The 20,503-nt window shown below is 38.6% G+C and overlaps 2 protein-coding genes across 4 annotated transcripts in view; one reads left to right on the top strand and one right to left on the bottom strand.

Moving 5' to 3' along the window:
* Positions 1-5,821, bottom strand: part of CDK8 (cyclin dependent kinase 8) — a 52,397-nt gene extending 46,576 nt beyond the window's left edge. For 2 of the 3 annotated variants that reach the window (XM_034410625.3, XM_034410630.3), the window contains exon 1: positions 5,092-5,821. In XM_034410625.3, coding sequence (XP_034266516.1) covers positions 5,092-5,225 — 134 coding nt within the window. In that variant the 5' untranslated portion in view covers positions 5,226-5,821. Of the gene's footprint in view, positions 1-4,477; positions 4,604-5,091 lie in introns of those variants that run through there. The other variant, XM_087894719.1, reaches the window with a different exon arrangement.
* Positions 5,822-10,436: 4,615 nt separating this feature from the next.
* On the top strand, positions 10,437-19,925 carry RNF6 (ring finger protein 6). Its single transcript, XM_060686252.2, has 4 exons — positions 10,437-10,874; positions 13,300-13,504; positions 15,691-15,783; positions 17,092-19,925. The coding sequence occupies exons 1-4, from the start codon at positions 10,725-10,727 to the stop codon at positions 18,711-18,713; spliced, it is 2,070 nt and encodes a 689-aa protein (XP_060542235.2). The 5' UTR covers positions 10,437-10,724; the 3' UTR covers positions 18,714-19,925.
* Positions 19,926-20,503: the final 578 nt, after the last annotated feature.

Here is a 20,503-nt window from a genome sequence, read left to right as displayed (position 1 = left end):
TAATTGAGCCATCCGAGCCATGGCCTTCCGAGCTCCGGCTTTTACCTGCTTATTCCATTTGCCATTTGTCTGAAATACTAGCCCTAAATAGGTAAATGACTGAACTTGTTCTATTCTTCTGTCATTTAAAACCCATCTCCTCATATTTTGTTGTCTGCTAAATATCATTACCTTTGATTTCTCTACGTTAATTGTCAAGCGATTTTTTAATACAATATGCTGCCAACCTCCCGAGTGACCTTCGTAGCCCCACCTGTGAGGCCAACAGCAAAATTATATCAGCAGCATATAACAAGCAATTTACCTGTCTTGTTCCTATACTAGGCCCATGGAGTGATATATCTTCCAAACATTTTGGAAGGTCATTTAAATATAAGTTGAAAAGTGTTGGGGCTAAGATGCAACCTTGTCTGACGCCCTTCTTTATTGGGATTGCATTTGTTACCGATCCTGTCCTGTTCACTCGAACTCTTACCTGGGTTTCCGTGTATAACAATCTAATTAGATATAACAATTTCTTTTCAATTCCCATGGCCTCTAATTTATCTCATAAAATTTGTCTAGCAATTGTGTCGAAGGCTGCCTTCAAGTCTATGAATGCCACGTACAGTGGTTTTTTCCAAAACGTAAACTTTGAATGTGTCAAGATAATATAATAATAATAAATAATAATAATAAAATAATAACTATTGAATAATGTGTCAAGATCATTGTAATTTTTTCATTTATTCCTGCTATCTTTACATGCAAGAATAGAATTTTTTAATCACCAGGCAATCATTCAGCCTTTACACATATTAAACAAGTGACATAGTCACATTCTAACCAAGCTTTAGCTATATTTTAATAATAGCCAGTCTACAGCTTACACTTGTGGCCTAACCATTTTTTAACACTCACTGTGCTTGTGGCTTTGTCAAGACATTTTTCTTCAATACTAACATTTATCGCATTTTCAATTTAATGTTTGATATATCACTATCATTTCCATTTACATCTCTAAATAATAATTTAATATTTCCTCATATAAGTACCAGTAGGGGTTCCAAATCCTGTCGCTACTGGTTTGCTCAGGGGTGCACGTGCACAGAAGCATCCGGGTGGGTGGGTGGAGCCTCCCACCACCACCGGTTCACCCAATCCAGGGAGAACCGGTAGCAACCCACCGATAAGTACCATTGTAAACGATGACATATTTTGAATTTAATTCATTCAAATGGCGGATCCTTGTTTACACAGTATTTTATTTTCCTCTTTTAATCATTTCTTGTTCTATTTGACTATATTATCTACAAGTATATTTTACTTTTTTATATATCATACATTATCTTCTAACTATTATTTGTGCAGCATTTTTTCTATTGCGCACAATTTTTCATCCAAAACCACTTTAAATTCTGTTCTACCAAACATCCTTTTACATATTTTCCATTAGTATTACGCCACTTTTTTTCTGGCAGTCAATAACATAATTCTTTCCACTTTATCCCAAGCAATTTTCACATCATCTATTATGTTCAAATACCAATCATCCTATTGGGAGATTAATCTGTCCTCTACTATTCTTTCAGTTAGAACTCATACTTATTTCTTGTCACAACTGTTCTTTTTTTACTTGAAATATACCCTCCCATTTCTTTCATGTTCATTTCACTCAAGACCCACTCTTGGCACTACCAAAAATGCTCGATCCCACAATCGAAATCTTTCATCCCCTTTGTAATCTTCATTTATTCTCTAAGCCTTTTATCATAAATAATCATGTATTTGCAATATTTGTAGGCTAGTCTACATCAGATGCTGCCAGAATTTGCAATAAAATAAAAAAATGTACATACAAAAATAGAAGAACATGCATAAATCCAAAATCTATCATAATCAATGATGCTTTTGAAATATTCATTCTTTTTTATACTCACAAGATACATTATATATCTATCTATCTATCTATCTATCTATCTATCTATCTATCTATCTATCTATATGTTAAATATATTTAGAAATATATTTGCTTTCTGTACTAAAAGGGAAGGAAATTATATTCATTCTCATTCTCTCTCTCGTTTCTAAAGGAATGAATATTATAAACAGATTTATGCCTGAACCACATCTTCAAAACAGATCTTTTTCTAAGTAGATGATCATTAAAAAGTCTCAATTTTCACTTGTTCCTGGATCTCTAAACAGCCCAATAATTTTTGTGCATTGTTTTATCTCATTTCCATATTATTCATGTTGCTTAATGAATATTCTATTCCACCAAATTGTTCATTCAGAATGTTGAGAGTTAACATTTGAGTCTTACTTCATCATTTACTAGACTCTTAACAACCTATAGACTCCTATCCCACTCATTATATATATATTATTCCTAATTTTTTAATTAATATATTTTAATACATTTTATTGCTAATTAAATCTATGGTTTCAATTTTCTAGATGTCTTTGTCAACCAGAACCCACAAGATGATAACTTCTTTAGATCAACCACATCCTTCCCCTTTCATTTCAGATAAATCAGATACCTAATTTATTTCAGTATATTGTATATACATTAATTCAGGCTTTTTAGCATTTATTCCTATTATAGTCCAAGTCACAATCTTTCATAGGACATGCCTATCACTAGCTAAGCCCACAGATATTGACTTCTGCAACCAAACAGGTTTGGTCAATTGAGGCTTTCATAGACTACTTTTAAGAAACACTGAAAAGGTATAGATCAGATTACTACCCTTGGCCACGATTGCACCAGTGTAATTTTCCCTGCTAAAAGTAAGGATAGTTTGGGCATTTTTTAACCACAAATATAACCAAAGCTGATATTTATTTTCTGCAAACTCATGCTATTCTATAAAAGCTAGGATCCTTAAAGACTATGGTATCTTGCAAGCTAACATCCTGTTGTCCACATTTTACAACTATTAGTGTATATATTGTATTAAGAAAACTTAGAGGTTATTGATTCTTTTTAAAAAGTATGTCACTTGGTAAAATAATTCGTTACTGCTTTAAATATGTTAAAGTTGAATAACAATTCACATTAAGAAAACACATCCTTTTTATGGTGGATGAAGAAATATATGTAGCCAGCATGGAATTTTACAGTGACACAATATTATATCTTAAATTAAAATACAAAAATCAAATATAACTTGCCCAGAACAGATACAATAGTTTTCACAATATTAGCCACTATATTCAGCAGGGAGCTTTCTTTAAAAACATTATCCATGATAATGTATTATATGCTGGCTGTTTGCTGAAGTCTGTATTTATTAGGATATTATGTATAGTATAAGATGAAGAGTGCAGGAAACACAACAAATAAAACCATAATCATTAATGAAACCAGCTATGAACACAAGAATGTGCTACTACCGTAGTAGGATAAGAGACAAGAGGCATCGTTAACATAAAAGCCAGAGACACAACCTTAAGAAGATAAGTATGAAGAGAGGCTATGTTCTGGAAGTTAACTGCTATCTCATTTTAGTAATATATTCTCATCCCACTATCCAATGGTTTATTTATACTTGCAAACAGAAAAGCAATTATAAAGCATGATAGTAGTGGAGCAAGGGGAAAAGACTTAATCAGTTGATGATAATTATGTCAGTAATTAAATCCAACACTAAATAATATTGGATTACAACCAAGAGTATGGAAAGAGCTTTGCAAAAAGCTAGTTGGGGACGGTAGTAAAATATTTAGAAGAGTAATTATAGGCAAGAAATATTAAAAAGAGAGATGTAACAGACTTAGTATAGTAGATGCAGGCATGTTTCCATATGGGGAAAAGGCATAAGGGGGTCACCAAGCATGTGTTTTGCCTGCACAAACACCCAGCTTGTATAAAGAATCAGGCAGTAGAGGATGAAAAAGACCTGGGTTTGCCTGAGATCGTGAAGATTTGCGACTAGAGTCATAAACAAAGCAGGACTTGATGCATAAAGCAATGCAGTTCGGGATAAAAAAATCCTCTCTCTGCTTGCTCAATGCAAAGAAGGGTCTTTTCCCAATAGGCTACACCCCACCCACCCCACTTGTGCCCCATCTTATTTGGAGATGGTGAAGCTGCAACTCGAACCTACCTATGGAATGACTCATTGCATAAGCTTCAACAGACTACCATTCCCCCTTTTTTTTTTCCAGACGTGGATGCCAAGGCTTTATATACACCAAAGCAAACTCAAGAGAAGAGGTTTGGGGGTCAGACTCTGATCAGAGCTCCACAGGTCTCTCCCAAAGGGCAAACCGGAGGAGAAAGTTACGACGTGCCCGTCATTGTCCAGGAACCTACCGGGACCATGAGCGAGGCAGGCTGCGTGGCAGACCGAAAAGCCCTCAAGAATGGCTCCGGGGCAGAGAGAGAAAGAGAGAGAGAAACCAAACGGCCCCGACCCCAAAGGGAGAAGAGAGACTGGCCAAGAGAAGAGGGAGAGACGGACAGACAGGCACGACAGGCTGCGGCAACCTTTTCTAACTTGGCGACCTCCAGCCGGGCCCGATTACAGCCTAGGCAGCCTGCCCAACGGAGAACGATGGGACCTGTAGTCTGGCACATCTGGAGGCCAGCAGGTTGGGGAAAGGCGGCGTCCGAAAGTCACGGGGGGGGGGGGTGAGGAAGGGAGGAAGGAAGGAAAGAGGGGAAGGAAAGAAAGAGGGAGGGAGGGAGGAAGGAAGGAAAGAGGGGACGGGAGGAGGGAAGGAAGGAAAGAGGGGAAGGGAGGAAGGAAAGAGGGGAAGGAAAGAAAGAGAGGAAGGGAGGGAGGAAGGAAGGAAAGAGGGGACGGGAGGAAAGAGGGGGAGGAAGGAAGGAAGGAAAGGGGGGAAGGAAAGAAAGAGGGAGGGAGGGAGGGAGGGAGGGAGGAAAGAGGGGAAGGGAGGAAGGAAAGAGGGGAAGGAAAGAAAGAGAGGGAGGGAGGGAGGGAGGAAGGAAGGAAAGAGGGGACGGGAGGAAAGAGGGGAAGGGAGGGGGGAAGGAAGGAAAGAGGGGAAGGGAGGAAGGAAAGAGGGGAAGGGAGAAAGGAAGGGAGGGCGGGCGTTGATCGCCCGGCCCAACCTTTGCAAGCGCCCCGACTCACTCACCCGTCCTTCCGCTTGGCCTTGTAGACGTGCCCGTAGGTCCCCCTCCCCACCTTGCAGCCTTCGTACTCGAAGAGGTCCTCCACGCGTTCTCGCTCCCCGGTCAGCTTCACCTTGAAGTCATAGTCCATCTTCATTCAGCGCCCGGGCTGGCCGCCTTTTAAGACGGCAACCCACCACCACCACCCTGCGAAGCCCCCGCCCGCCACCGCCGCCGCCGCAGGCACCAGGGAGGAGGAGGAGGAGGAGGAGGCCCCGCCGCCGCGACGCGGACCATCCAGGTACAGTGGGGAGAAGAAGGGGAAAGCGGCTGCGAGAGCGGGTGAGGCAAGGCGGAGCCCTCTATTCTTCCGCGCCGCCTCCTCCTCCTCGCCTTCCTCTCCTCCTCCTCCTCCTCCTCCTCCTCGCTGCCGGCTCAAGAGCCACACAGGCAAAGCGGCTCTACGCCAGCCGGTATCTCGTTTCTCGATATACGGCAACCGCGCCTGACCGCGCTGCTGCAAAAGGAGAGCGTCGCAAAGCGTCGCCCCTCTCTCTCCTCTCTCTCTCCTTTTTTCCGAGTCTCCCCTCGTCCTCGAGAGCGCACCACGTGGAATCCAACCGGCTCCGAGGCGGCCCCTCCTCCCCGGGCAGTTTCCCTCCCCGACATGCACCGCGCCATAGCTGCCAGCTAAAGACTTTGGCAGCAGCGCTACGGGAAATCAACACGGGCCGCATTAAGAAACGTATATTCTAAGCGCCTTGGAGGGGGGGAGCCGTCGTTACACACATTAACCGGATGTTTGGTGTATGCTGGGAGTTGGAGTTTTACCGGCTGTAATCGGAGAAATTTGCCAAGAGGAAAGCCAGGCGCATGCTGGGCGTTGTAGTTCACGTATGTGTTTGGCGAGGAGGGGTTTCCTCTAGTTTCCATGGAAACCTATTTCTGGAAACTGGTTTTGGGGGTCTGAGTGTCATGGTCTCGCGGAAAAGATTACGTCTTTAAAGTAACTGATAGGTAACATTAACCCAGGAGCTACAGCAATCTTCAAAACTGGCGTGGCATTAGGGCAGAATGATGACATAACCCAAACAAAACATTCCAGCTTTATTTTGAGGGTGATGGTAATAAAGTGTGATAATTTAAAAGAAGCACTAGTTGAAGACTTCACAAAACTTCTCCGTTTCCTAACGAGGCTAAAAAACAAAAGGAACTTCTTAACTCCTTTTTTAAGCAAAGTATAGGTGATGTTAACGATGGTAATGTAATTGGTCCTGGGAGTTCTGCTGCTAAGTGAAAGCGCAACGTCACATAAATGCACTGACTTACAACAGCAGTTCTAGTTGTGGTTGTAAGCAACTTTCACAAAGTCATTAAGCATGATATTACGTGACCGTATCTTGCAAGTTCTTGTTGGCTTCCCATTGATTTTGCTTGTTGGGAACCCAGCAAGGAAAGTTGCAAATGGCAATCACATGACTGCAGGATGCTGTGACCATTGTAAATGCTAGATGGTTGCCAGGTGCCTGAATCATGATCCTGTGACGACCACAGGGATATAACAACCATTGCAACTTCAAGGATCGCTGGTAAGACTCCACATTTGAGAACTATCTATTGCCTGTTGTGGCCTGTCTCCTGTTGTGAAAAACACTACCTAAGCAGAGAGGTTTCTTCCATCACTTTTAATGGACATTTTTAATGATGAAATCACAGTACTAGTTTGTCTCAAAACTTGGGTGCTATTATTATGCCATAAATTGTTTACTAGAGAGTTCTATCACTGCAGACTCTACAGTGATGTGTTAATTTTTTACAGTCTTGCCACAGGCAGTCAATTTTTAAACCAACTTCAAAAGTTATGCCTTAGCTGAAGAAGAGCTTTTGGTGCAGACATGAGCAAGCAGTAATGTTAATCACAATTCAGCAAAAATACTGCAGGATGTTTTCGTTATCCTCACTTCTCCTTGTCTGGTCAGTTAGATAAACATTTCATTGCCACTTATTTTTGAAAAAAATAAATCATTGACTGAGGATTGAAAATCCTAAAACTAATTATGCGAATTGCTGATTCACTAAACTGCATACTTAATCATTTTTTGATGATTCAGTTAAATAATACCTTGACTTTATAGGCCATGCATATAAAATAATTGATAAATGGGCAAGACTATATGACAAAAGTAAATTGCAGTGCCAAGCAAAAGATTTCATGGAACAGTTCCAAGTTTATTTTTGGAAACAAGATTATTATGCCAAACTACACCGCTCTATTTTATGTTTTTATTATTTTCATCGTGCTTAAATAACAACAGTTTGGATTAATATCAATAATATGTTTTTCTGTTAAAGTTTTATAATACAGTCTTTCTCAAATTGGTCTTTTGCGGTTGCACTTGGACTAGTTTCCAGAATTCTCAGACTTCCCCAGAACTTTCCCAGATTGGAAAAAATTTGTAGAGTATCTATGATTATTGAGATCTGCTTTATCATTTATTATCATTTATTGGATTTCTATCCACCCTTTCATTAAGGTGTTTGAGGCAACATAGACTATGCTTTCTCCAAAACAATCCCATAGAATAGATTGCTTCAAACACAAGGGCAGTGTTATAAAGAGAATGAAACATCTGTATTTATTTTGGAAGTATATAAGTTATAAGTAAGACCACATCCGGTTTTGGTCACCATATTATTAAAAAATGTTGAGACTCTGGAAAGAGTGCAGAAAAGAGCAGCAAAGATGGAGCAGGGGCTGGAGGCTAAAACACCTGAAGGAAGGTTGCAGGAACTGGGCATGGCTAGTCTAGTGAAAAGAAGGACTAAGGGTGACATGATAGCAGTTTTCCAATATTTATGGGGCTGCCACATGGAAGAAGGGGTCAACCTATTTTCCAAAGCACCAAAAAGCAAGACAAGAAACAATGGATGGAAACTAATCAAAGAGAGGAGCAATCTAGAATGAAGGAGAAATATCCTAACAGTGAGAACAATTAACCAGTGGAATGGCTTGCCTTCTGAAGTTGTGGGTGCTCCATCACTGGAGGCTTTTAAGAAGAGACTCGACAGCCATCTGTCTGGAATAGTATGGGATCTCCTGCTTGAGCAGGGGGTTGGACTATAAGACCTCCAAGGTCTCTTTCAACTCTGTTATTCTGTTAAGTATCTCTGATGTAATTAAACTATTGCAATTTCTACAAAATAAAATATTACTAGAGACCAAAGTATTTTATTCAGTTTCATTTTCCCAACATATTTTGTGATTGCTGTAGGGTTCTTTCAGTTGAAACTCACTGGTTAAGGTCACACTGTATGTTTAAATCCAGTCAGTTACTATCTAATCTTTACTGTTTTGATCTAGAATAATTACACTAATTGAATAAAGGGCAATCATTTTAAAGAATGTGGTTCCTCTGCTTCCTTCTGTTCTGTTTTCACTTATATCTCTTGTAGAAGAAAGTATTGTCAAAGCTTTAATATGTAAACAGTCCCTTCCCCACAGTCAGACTGGTAGCAGAAGGCATGGCTTGAACACTGCAGCTTAATGAAGTCCTTGGAAAACAGGTTCTGTCATTGTGAGGGACAATTTTGTTAGCCATTTTATGCTTAAATCTCATTTCCAGGCAACTGACTGGGTAGTACAAGACTATTAATTCTAGATTAATGGAGTTATGGTCATAGATTCTTATGATTGTATTATTATGAATAGTAGTAAAGTCACTTTAGTAGCAATATGACTAGAGAAAAGTACTTCTAACAATTGATTTAGGATGCTTCAATTTAAAATAATTTAAAGGATTATGAATTTGCACAACATGCTGGATCTTGAAATGACCCAGTTATGTATGAGGCAGGAATGCAGCATGGTTACTGATAAGTATTATAACAGCAAGCAATTGATAACTTGGCAGGAGAGAAGCATGTGAATCTTCAAAATTAGTTGGGTATTGACTAAGGCTAAGTTAGTTTTGGGATCTGAGAAAGCTTTACTGCTGAGCATCAGGAATCAATGTATCTACCAGTAATTATAGATATTATAATACTATATTTCCCACTTTTGCTGCTTGCTTTTTGGCCTTGGAGTGTCTCTCTGGGACAATACAAGTACTTTATGATTCATGTGAGTTCGAATTATGCATTTTTGGATTTAGTATGAATTGTAAACTAATGCCTGGTTACATTTAATGCAACCCACAATTCAGTTAATTCAAGGCTAGTGTGTATACAGTTAAGGCAAATGCCTGCATTTGAGGTTTCAGACGCTGCTAATCTTTATGTGCAAAATGAAGAAAAAGATTTCATCAGAGGAAACAAGTACAATTTCAAAAAAAGAACAGGCCCATTATTACATTAGAACAAAAATCAATGACATAAATATGATCATAGCATAAAAGAATAGCTGTAGAACTGTATGGATCTATGGTAGACTGCTAAATTATAAGTATACCCTTTTACCAGTAATATTTCAGTATATACAAGAAATTATATTGAAAAATTGTCATTGCCTAGCTGCAAGCAATTGCAGTATTTCTCATAGAAAATATTCAAATTTTCCACTTTAAATAGGGCAATTCAAATAATATGACCACTTTATGGAATTCATTAACTGAACTAATTGAGAGCTGGCTGACTTTATATAAAATACTAAATAAAAAATAACCAACCACACTATTGCGTATGCGTTATGTAAACCACAACAACTGATTAATTTCTGGTTAGAATGGCATGCAAATTCAGATAATTGGGTTGAGTTACTCTCAGATGAGTTAACCATTTTATGAACCTAGCAAGGGTTTATATACACAGATCAGATACAAAGAAATAGCAGTTATCTTCATGGAAATTCTGCAAAAAACAAATTCGTATGATCTCGGGTACTTTCATGAATGGATCCAATTTTGCTATAGATGAATGAAATAGTTTTAAATTTGATACCCATATAAGTAGTTTGCTATTGTTTTTTTTTTTCCCCTGCTACTTTTTCCATTTTCCCAGGATGGAAAATACCTAGGATTTCCTGGGTCCCCATCCTAACCGAAGATTAATCAAATCTGACCCCACTTAGCTTTCTTGGAATCAGCCATGGCCTTCTAAAACGCCACGTTCAATATTGTAGCGCACACAAAAAATAAATAAAAAATACATCTGCTTTCTCTCTTTCTATCACCGGCGCGATACTGGTGCCGGCCCATCCTAAGACTGTCACCGCGACTCGGGTTTCCAGGGTCCTTTCGCGAGCGAGGTGGCAAGGAAAAAAAGCAGCCGCCGGTCCGAAAAGCCCGTCGCTCTTTCCGCTTTCGCGTGCAACTTCCCGTAAACCCGCCGTTGGCTCAGTAAATGCAAGCGTTCGCGCATGCGCATTTGCCCCGGAACCCATGAGCTCAGGCATCAGAACCCGACGGGATTGCTTTGCTGCCGCACCTCAACGACTGGTACGGTAGTTGGTCCGGTCCCTTTCTCGGAAGCTGCTGCCGCCCAGAGAAGATGAACGTTGGCTGCGATGGGGTTGTAAGAAAACCGGCCTTCGGCGGGCAAGGGGGGTGGAGGGGCTAAGTAATTGCCGCTTAACCTTTTCCTGGCGACAGCTGTGATCTCCCGGGCTATTGGCTGCTACAGGCACTTCCCTTTAGACTGCCGGGCTAAAGGGGTCAATTGGATGCTGCTCAGCCCTGTTCCTTCCTTCAGTGGATGGCCGGTTGGTCGTGGTGTTAATCGTTCTCTCCCCACCCCCGCCCCTCCTCTGAGTCTCCAGGCGAGGAGGGAAGAGATCAGCGCCATCAACCAAGACGGAAAGAAATCCAGACAGGTAAAGAAAAAGGAAACCCTAAATTGGTATATATACTGTATATTGTAAGATGCCTTGGGAAAGGATCAGTCTGCAAAAGCTTATGCTACAGGGAAGTTGTTGCTAGAGACTGTAAACGCCTTTGTGGTAATAGATTAAAAACCTGGAAAAGAAAAATCCTAAATTGGTATTATTCCTCCACCTATTCACAAAGTATACTGTAAAATGCCTTGGGAAAGGATCAGTCTGCAAAAGCTTATGCTACAGGGAAGTTGCTGCTAGAGACTGTAAGCGCCTTTGTGGCAATAGATTAAAAACCTGGAAAAGAAAAACCCTAAATTGATATAATTCCTCCACCTATTCACAAGGTATACCGTAAGATGCCTTGGGAAAGGATCAGCCCGCAAAAGCTTATGCTACAGGGAAGTTGCTGCTAGAGACTGTAAGCGCCTTTATGGTTATAGATTAAGGATCTGTTCCTGGGGAAATGCGCCTTTCATGGTGGGTGGAAGAAGAGAATCACACAATCCCGAAATTGCTAGGATCCTTGGATAAGGTATTCAATAGTCCTTCCTTTTCCAGAGTTAACAACACACCTTTATTTGCTGTTTCCTGAAAGTAGTCCTTGGCAAAGGAATAAGGCACTTCATGTCATCTTGCTCTTGTTCACTGGGAGTTGTGTAGGGCAGGAAAATAGCAGTGGAATGTCAGGTTTAACGAGTTTTCTGGATTAGTCGCGTATTTATTTGCTGGGATAGTATCCCAATCCTTACTGTTCCTCCCATTTATTCACACATGAGAGAGGGTTGTCAAGATTTAATATTAAATATTAATATTTAATATAATGAATATCTGTAAAAAGGAGCATCAAAAGGATTTCTAAAACTGTCTGATATGAGTGAATTTGTACTTGTACTGTTTATGTCATGACAGATCCTTATTTCTAAAACTAGGACTTGTACAGATATGATATATCTGCTGTCATTGCATTTTTTAAAGAAGTAGTCAATGATAGCATGTTCTAAAAGGTGAATCTATAGACATAATAGAGGAGAGACTGCCTGATGATCCTCTTGGTCGATATTTTTTTGCCTGTTATCACAAAATATTCAGCACATGTTTTTATTTTGTCATGAATAGGATTCATATATAATCCAATTTCAATTCCCTGTTCAAAGAACTCTGGAAAACTGAAGATGCTCAGTATAACTCAGAGGAGTATCAACATTATACAGTGTTAAAATCTTCATTTTCTCTCCTTAGGAAAAGAGGGGGGGGAGGTAATATTGATTTGAGAACTGTTTTAACTGTTGATTCTTCATTCTTATGAACTTTTATTGGCTTTTAAATACCTGGATGCATTTATTTTTTAAATAAATAAAAATATTCCAATTCTGTAAATGAATAAATCGTACCCACATTTAATCAGTTCTTTACTCTCTTTCAATTAATTGAAATTAATTGTCTAATGAGGTATTTCTGTGTAGTACAGTTTTGGTATTTGACAATGGCTAATGGCCAAATTACCTGATAGCTTAGCAAAGAATTTTCACAATTCTTTAAATATAAAATGCATTTATAAACCCAACCTTGATAGGGATTTGCAGGATATATAACTGTTGAAGGAATGAGTGATGACCAACCTGCATTCGAAATTAAACATGTTTCTCTGCATTTATAATGAGTGACATAGATTTGACACACTGTGTTATAGTCTTTAATGGAAGGTCTGCTGAAAGTTCCTTTGTGATGTTTGCAGACAAAGAATGACATGGCAGATTTTATCTAGTTTATGGAATAGTCTCCCTGGAAGTATGTGTAACTCTACTTTCTGCAGTTCTGCAAACAGGTCAAAACTGTAGCGTTTCAGTGCAATTTCTATCCCAGCTGATTCACTATGGGAGCCTGTCATCTGGAGTTTTATTTTTGTTTTCTATGTATATATATTTCTTTTGATGCTGGAGTTTCTGATTAGCTATTACTGATTTTTCCTTTTTGTCTGATGTTGAAGATGCCCCCAAAGAAATAGATTAAGAAAAGTGTAATGATATGTAATGCTGTTTAGTATAAACTATGATACTTTGTAGCATTGATACTGTAGCATAATAGTATTTTGTACCGTGGATTGTTATCAGTTGTAACCTGACCAAAAAAATAATAATAATAAAGCTTTGATCTCTAGCACTAAACTCTAATATCAAATAAAAACTTGAAGTTCAATTCTACATATGTTTACTGTGTAATAATTTATATTATGTACATTGGAACTTACTCCAAAATTCATGCTGTTCCACAAATAAATTAAGTGTACAGTTCATTGCATGCATATATTGAATTGACAAATATGTGAACATGTGTTATTGTTTCTTCTTTAGTAACTTTAAAACCATACGGAACGTTCAATTGATAAGTCACTTGATTTTTTTTTTCTTCCCTTTTTAAATAGTTTATTTCTTCCAGAATGGCTTGTTCTAGAACTTGCTCAGGAGAAAATGGAGAACAGGCCACTTCTCAGAATAACAGTGGTGATAATGAGAGGCAATGGCAGCAGGAACGCCTCAACAGAGAGGAAGCTTATTATCAATTCATTAATGCGCTTAGTGATGAAGACTACAGATTAATGAGGGATCGCAACCTTCTTGGGACTCCAGGTGACTCTTAGTTTAAAATACTTTACATCGAATGTAATACTGAATTATCTGCAGTTTGATAATTAAAATTAATTCAAATAATACTTTAACTTTTATTTTTAAATTGCACACAAAATTTATGGTATCATAGTAGATAAATGATACCATTTGTTACTTACAGTGGGGCAAAAAAGTATTTAGTCAGCCACCAATTGTGCAAGTTCTCCCACTTAAAAAGATGAGAGAGGCCTGTAATTGTCATCAAAAGTAGACCTCAACTATGAGAGACAAAATGAGAAAACAAATCCAGACAATCAGATTGTCTGATTTGGAAAGAATTTATTTGCAAATTATGGTGGAAAATAAGTATTTGGTCACCTACAAACAAGATTTCTGGCTCTCACAGACCTGTAACTTCTTTAAGAGGCTCCTCTGTCTTCCACTCATTACCTGTATTAATGGCACCTGTTTGAACTTGTTATCAGTATAAAAGACACCTGTCCACAACCTCAAACAGTCACACTCCAAACTCCACTATGGTGAAGACCAAAGAGCTGTCGAAGGACACCAGAAACAAAATTGTAGACCTGCACCAGGCTGGGAAGACTGAATCTGCAATAGGCAAGCATCTTGGTGTGAAGAAATCAACTGTAGGAGCAATAATTAGAAAATGGAAGACATACAAGACCACTGATAATCTCCCTCGATCTGGGGCTCCATGCAAGATCTCACCCCGCGGGGTCAAAATGATCACAAGAACGGTGAGCAAAAATCCCAGAACCACACAGGGGGACCTAGTGAATGACCTGCAGAGAGCTGGGACCAACGTAACAAAGGCTACCATCAGTAACACACTACGCGCCAGGGACTCAGATCCTGCAGTGCCAGACGTGTCCCCCTGCTTAAGCCAGTACATGTCCGGGCCCGTCTGAAGTTTGCTAGAGAGCATTTGGATGATCCAAAAGAGGATTGGGAGAATGTCATATGGTCAGATGAAACCAAAGTAGAACTGTTTGGTAGAAACACAACTTGTCGTGTTTGGAGGAGAGAGAATGCTGAGTTGCATCCAAAGAACACCATACCTACTGTGAAGCATGGGGGTGGCAACATCATGCTTTGGGGGCGTTTCTCTGCAAAGGGACCAGGACGACTGATCCGTGTACAGGAAAGAATGAATGGGGCCATGTATCGTGAGATTTTGAGTGCAAACCTCCTTCCATCAGCAAGGGCATTGAAGATGAAACGTGGCTGGGTCTTTCAGCATGACAGTGATCCCAAACACACCGCCCGGGCAACAAAGGAGTGGCTTCGTAAGAAGCATTTCAAGGTCCTGGAGTGGCCTAGCCAGTTTCCAGATCTCAACCCCATAGAAAACCTTTGGAGGGAGTTGAAAGTCCGTGTTGCCCAGCAACAGCCCCAAAACATCACTGCTCTAGAGGAGATTTGCATGAAGGAATGGGCCAACATACCAGCAACAGTGTGTGCCAACCTTGTGAAGACTTACAGAAAACGTTTGACCTCTGTCATTGCCAACAAAGGATATATAACAAAGTATTGAGATGAACTTTTGATATTAACCAAATACTTATTTTCCACCATAATTTGCAAATAAATTCTTTCCAAAATCAGACAATGTGATTGTCTGGATTTGTTTTCTCATTTTATCTCTCATAGTTGAGGTCTACCTACGATGACAATTACAGGCCTCTCTCATCTTTTTAAGTGGGAGAACTTGCACAATTGGTGGCTGACTAAATACTTTTTTGCCCCACTGTATATGCCCTGAATCTTAATGAGAAATAAATTTAATTCTATTTATTTAAATTTTATTTCATTGATTATACTATTACCAGGATTTTTAAAATATGTATTGCAATTTTTTTTCATTTAATCTTTTCTAATTGATTTTGGATAAAGCTTGCAGAAAGTACATACAAAGTAGAGCAAATACAGTTTCTTAAATATCAGATAACAGCATTGCATAGAAGAAATACACAATAGTTTGAGGTCACTTAACTTTTTAGGCAAATGACTTATAATTGCAAGGAAAAATTATGAAAGATTTTGTGGTTTATGGATTTTTACCATTCTGGTTTTCCATTTATTTCTTTAAAAAAATCTTCAATTATAATAGCAACTATTGTTTTGTCTGTTTATGTGCATTCGGATAATAAATAAAATTAACAGCATAAAACAAACTCTTTTAGGGGAAATAACAGCAGATGAGCTGCAGCAACGTTTGCAAAGTGCAAAGGAAAATCAGTCATCCCAATCTGAGCCAGAAAATAGAGAATGGGAAGGTAATACTGCTGGATGTAAACTAAATCTTCCTTCCTTCCTTCCTTCCTTCCTTCCTTCCTTCCTTCCTTCCTTCCTTCCTTCCTTCCTTCCTTCCCTTCCTCCCTTCCTTCCTCCCTTCCCTTCCCTTCCCTTCCCTTCCCTTCCTTCCTGTCGTTTTCTTTTAATTAATATAGTTTTGGAGAAAAATGCAATTTATATATATGCTTTAGAAAAAAAATATTTATTAGACTCATCAGCCAACATACTTCATGAGCTTCTCTGAGGCTAAGGAAGAGGATTATTTGTGGAGAACTGTGAAAGGGAATTAAAGAAAACCAGGGTTGGAATTTTGAAAAAAGTGCTTGTTGGAAAAAGTTTGATACTTTATTTCTAGGGGGAAAGCTGCAAAATATCTATGCTGTTACCATTTGTTTATTCCCCCCCTTATTATTTTTATAAATAACTCAAGGCAACAAACCTACATAATTCTGCTTCCTCCTTTTATTTTCATCACTACAACAACCCTGTGAGGTGAATTGGGCTGAGAGAAAGTGATTGGCTGAAGGTCACCCACCTGATCTTCATGACTAAGGCGGGACTAGAACTCACAATCTTCTGGTTTCTATCTTGGTGCCTTAACCACTAAACCAAAGTACATCTTGGATGTGGCTGGTGAAGGTTTAGATGGAAGGTGAAGACTAACAAGCATACCTTGTTAGAAGGGATAGATATTCTGTGGGTTTTTTTTCCAGAAGCATTAAGAATGCATGTTGTTAAGAAAAAAAATTATCTGAAATAAATTGTAATTGAAAAATCTAGGGATATTTCAGATCATGTAAATTTTTTATTTTTCTCTTTAACCATCTTATTATGAACTTTGCTTATTATGGGATGGGATACCATTTTGTATTCTTTCTTTTTATACATTGGACCAAGTTAAAAACTTTAGAGAGTACTTTAGTCAGTTAATTGACATGAAATTTTACAAACAACTCTTACTAATTTTGGGGAAAAAAACTTATTCAAAACATTGTTGATAATATAGAATATATGCCTATAATCTCTATCCTATTTTGGGTAATTGACATAGCTCATGTATTACAGTATTGAAAGCAATTACTGGATTTTGACATGAAAATAGAAATTGTATTTAGCTCTCTGTGGTAAAATAGTATAGTACAGAAAAGAACAGTATATTGGATTACACTTCATATTATTTCTGTAAGGAGCATGTATTTATATTATCAAGTGACACTCATACTTAATTGTCTTATCTAAATGAAATCAAACCAAAACTCCTAAAAATGTATTTCTTTAATTACTCACAGATTCAGAGACGCTTGGGGAAAACATAACCAGCAACTCTTTGCTTGAGTGGCTGAACACATTTCATCATACAGGAAATTCCACCCATAGTGGCCAGAGTGGAAACCAGAGTTGGAGAGCTGTAAGCCAGGCAAACCCAAGTAGTGGAGAATTCCGATTTAGTCTTGAAATAAATATAAACCACGAACAGAACAATGATATTACTCCTGGGGAACAACTGAATGAGCTCTTACATGGCCATTCCAGTAGAATGCATACGGAAAATAGACCAGTAATTGCAAATAGCCCAGTAGCCAGCCGAACTAGGAGCAGGACATTAGCTAATTCTGTTGGCCATGGATTTGTCTCATCAGGAATTGGAAACGCTAGTGGTTTGCTGACTCAGAATGCTGAAGAAAATTCTCGATTCTTCTCTGGTAGACTTGGAGCTAGAAGTTCGGCAAGTTCAACACCTAACAGCCTTTTAGACGACAATGAACACAACATCATTAGACAAAGGAGAACACAGAGAGTGACTCCAGTAAGATATCACAGAGGGAGAGCTAGAACTCGAAGAAGTTCAAGGCAAAGAACGGAGGTTTTAAGATTAAGATCAACTTTTAGAGGCCAATTCCAATCTCTTTTGGAAAATGGGCAACCAGTCAATATACAACAAATACATGCAGGAGCTAATAGGGCGCACACAACCCAACCTTCTACAGAACAAACTGAGGAACAAGCATCATCACTGGGTGTAACTCTGGAAGAGGAAGAATCTGTAAGAGCCGCAGCTGCATCTAGAAGGCATCCTAGTATTACATTAGATCTTCAGGTGAGGAGAATTCGTCCCAGAGAAAATAGAGACCGTGACAGTATTGCTTCTAGAACTCGTTCAAGAGCAGGCATGGCAGACAACTTGGTGACTCTCGAAAGTGATAACGAAGGATTTATTCAGAACGTTTCACGGTCTGAATATGCAGGAATACGGACATACGTTAACACTATACGGATACCTCTTCATAGGGCATCAGATACTGGACTCGGTGAATCTTCATCGGTGGCTGTCCGATCAATTTTAAGGCAAATTATGACTGGATTTGGAGAGCTAAGCTCCTTAATGGATACAGAAACAGGTTCTGAAACTGAGAGGAATAGTCAGCACTTGTCGGAAGTTCAGCCTCCAGTGCCTAACTTGGACACTTTAAATAATATTGATGTATTTAATACAACTTCGCCTGGGGATAGATTAACTGAACAAGGTAGCAGGGAAAGGCAGGGAGAAACAAATTCTATCCAACACCATCAAAATAATAATGCCCCAAATAGCAGAGCTTCATTTGTTGAAAATGGAACACTTCCCATCCTTCGCCTTGTACCTTACCTTTTATTAGAAGAAGATTCCAGTGACAACTTGAGAGGGTTGACCAAAGACCAGATTGATAATCTTTCTACGCGGAATTATGAGAATCCCCATTCAGAAGATGATGAAATAAGTAAGATGTGTAGCGTGTGCATTAATGAATATGTTGTAGGAAACAAGCTAAGGCAATTACCATGCATGCATGAATTCCATTTTCATTGTATTGATCGGTGGCTTTCTGAAAATTCCACTTGCCCAATTTGTCGGCAACCTGTAGTAACTTAATATAGCAGGCAGTAGATGAATCATCAAATCCAGAGGCCTCTTTTTTTTTATTTTACTGACTTTGAATAATAAGAGAGGATGTTTTAGATATGTTTAAAGTAGGAGAAAGGAGCCTAACTTTCCAAGTACAGATATAAGAGGTATAAGAGTAAATATTCAAATGACCTTAATGAAATTATATTTTTCTATATAATTTTGTTATGCATAGCACTTGTGTAATTCGGGAGCTTATGTTATTAATAACATACTTTTTATTGAGATTTCCATTTGTTTTCTGCAGTTATAAAGTAATGTTATTATTCTATAAACAATCCCCCTTTTAAGTTGCCAAAGAACGAACATTGGGGCACCTGGCAAAAAGATACTTGCTATTTGAAGTGCTTTTCATATACAATGTATATTTTTATGGACTACACATGGCACATTTGGCTTTATTTAAATGTTTTTTAGAAGTTTTGCATGCTTTTTATACAGTCTCTCATTGACCCATTAAGGTTTAAATCTTAAGATCAACTAAAATTTAATTCACTCGACTGATTTGGACAGTCCATATTTTAGCATATACAGCCATGATTGCTAATCCATACTTGCCACTTCTCTGGTCATTTCAGAACATTCTAGAAAGGAAAGCGTACATTTAATATGGCTGTGCAGCGTTTTGGATACGAAAAGGAAAATGATGCTTTGGAATGTTGCAGGAATGCTCATGCTGGCCCTTGGCAACTTCTTGAAAGCGTGGTGTCTTTTCTTTGGTCATACACCCATCTTCGTTCCAGATTAGCATAATCCCAGTTTAGCCTTGGGAAAGAGGCTTTAGTTAAATGAGTTGTCAAGAGATGATTGATACCCAAGCGCAGCACTGCGTTCCTTTCAAATCCAAAGCACTGCACACCCAACATATTTAATGCGTTTGACACATATGAAGACAGACTAATTTTAAAAGAATTTTAATTTGTACATGAACAAGGGCAATGATCATACTTCCTTAACACCATGCATGGTTCCTTTTTTTTTAAATAAGCAATACTATCAGTTTGCTGTGAACAAAAAGCATGTAATTATTGTTATCTTAAAATGGAGAACTTCCAGAGGATTTTGTTGTTAAGAGAAAAATGTATGTTTACTGTAAGATACCAGAAACATCTGTATGCTTGGGTTGAAGGCATATTATACCAATATCTGATAAAGAAATAAAACTACAAAAATGGAAAACTTGTGAATCATTTATGTCATCTAAAATATGAGTGACAAAATTGATGTACTGCTTGTTTCTTTCTTGCAGCTAGTTGAACCTGTTGAGCTTGGTTTGTAGTAAATAGCTTAAGGACAGGTGTATATCAATTAGTTTTAGAATGTCATGTATGTTGTTTCCCCATAGAATAGGGTGAACAGTCTAGGAAGCCAAAACATTTCCTCAAATAATTTTTCTCTTGCAGTAGTACATACAGTATCCTTTTTGATCACGATAAATATGGGCCAGCAGTCCACTTCAGATGTTAAAATGATAAATAGCAATAGCATTTAGACTTACAGTTGCAAGAAAAAGTATGTGAACCCCTTGGGATTACATGGAGTTTTGCATGAATTGGTCATAAAACTTGACAAAGCTCTGAACTTCATCTAAGTCACAACAATAGAAAAACACAGTCTGCTTAAAATAATACTACACAAACATTAGATGTTGCCGTGGTTTAATTGAACATAACATGTAAACATTCACAGTGCAGGAAGGAAAAAGTATGTGAACCTTTGGACTTAATAACTGGTTGACCCTCCTTTGGCAGCAATAA

This window comes from Pantherophis guttatus, chromosome 5, assembly GCF_059756535.1.
Source record: "Pantherophis guttatus breed Tessera chromosome 5, ASM5975653v1, whole genome shotgun sequence".
Lineage (NCBI taxonomy): Eukaryota > Metazoa > Chordata > Lepidosauria > Squamata > Colubridae > Pantherophis > Pantherophis guttatus.
This window is presented reverse-complemented; position numbering and strand designations above follow the sequence as displayed.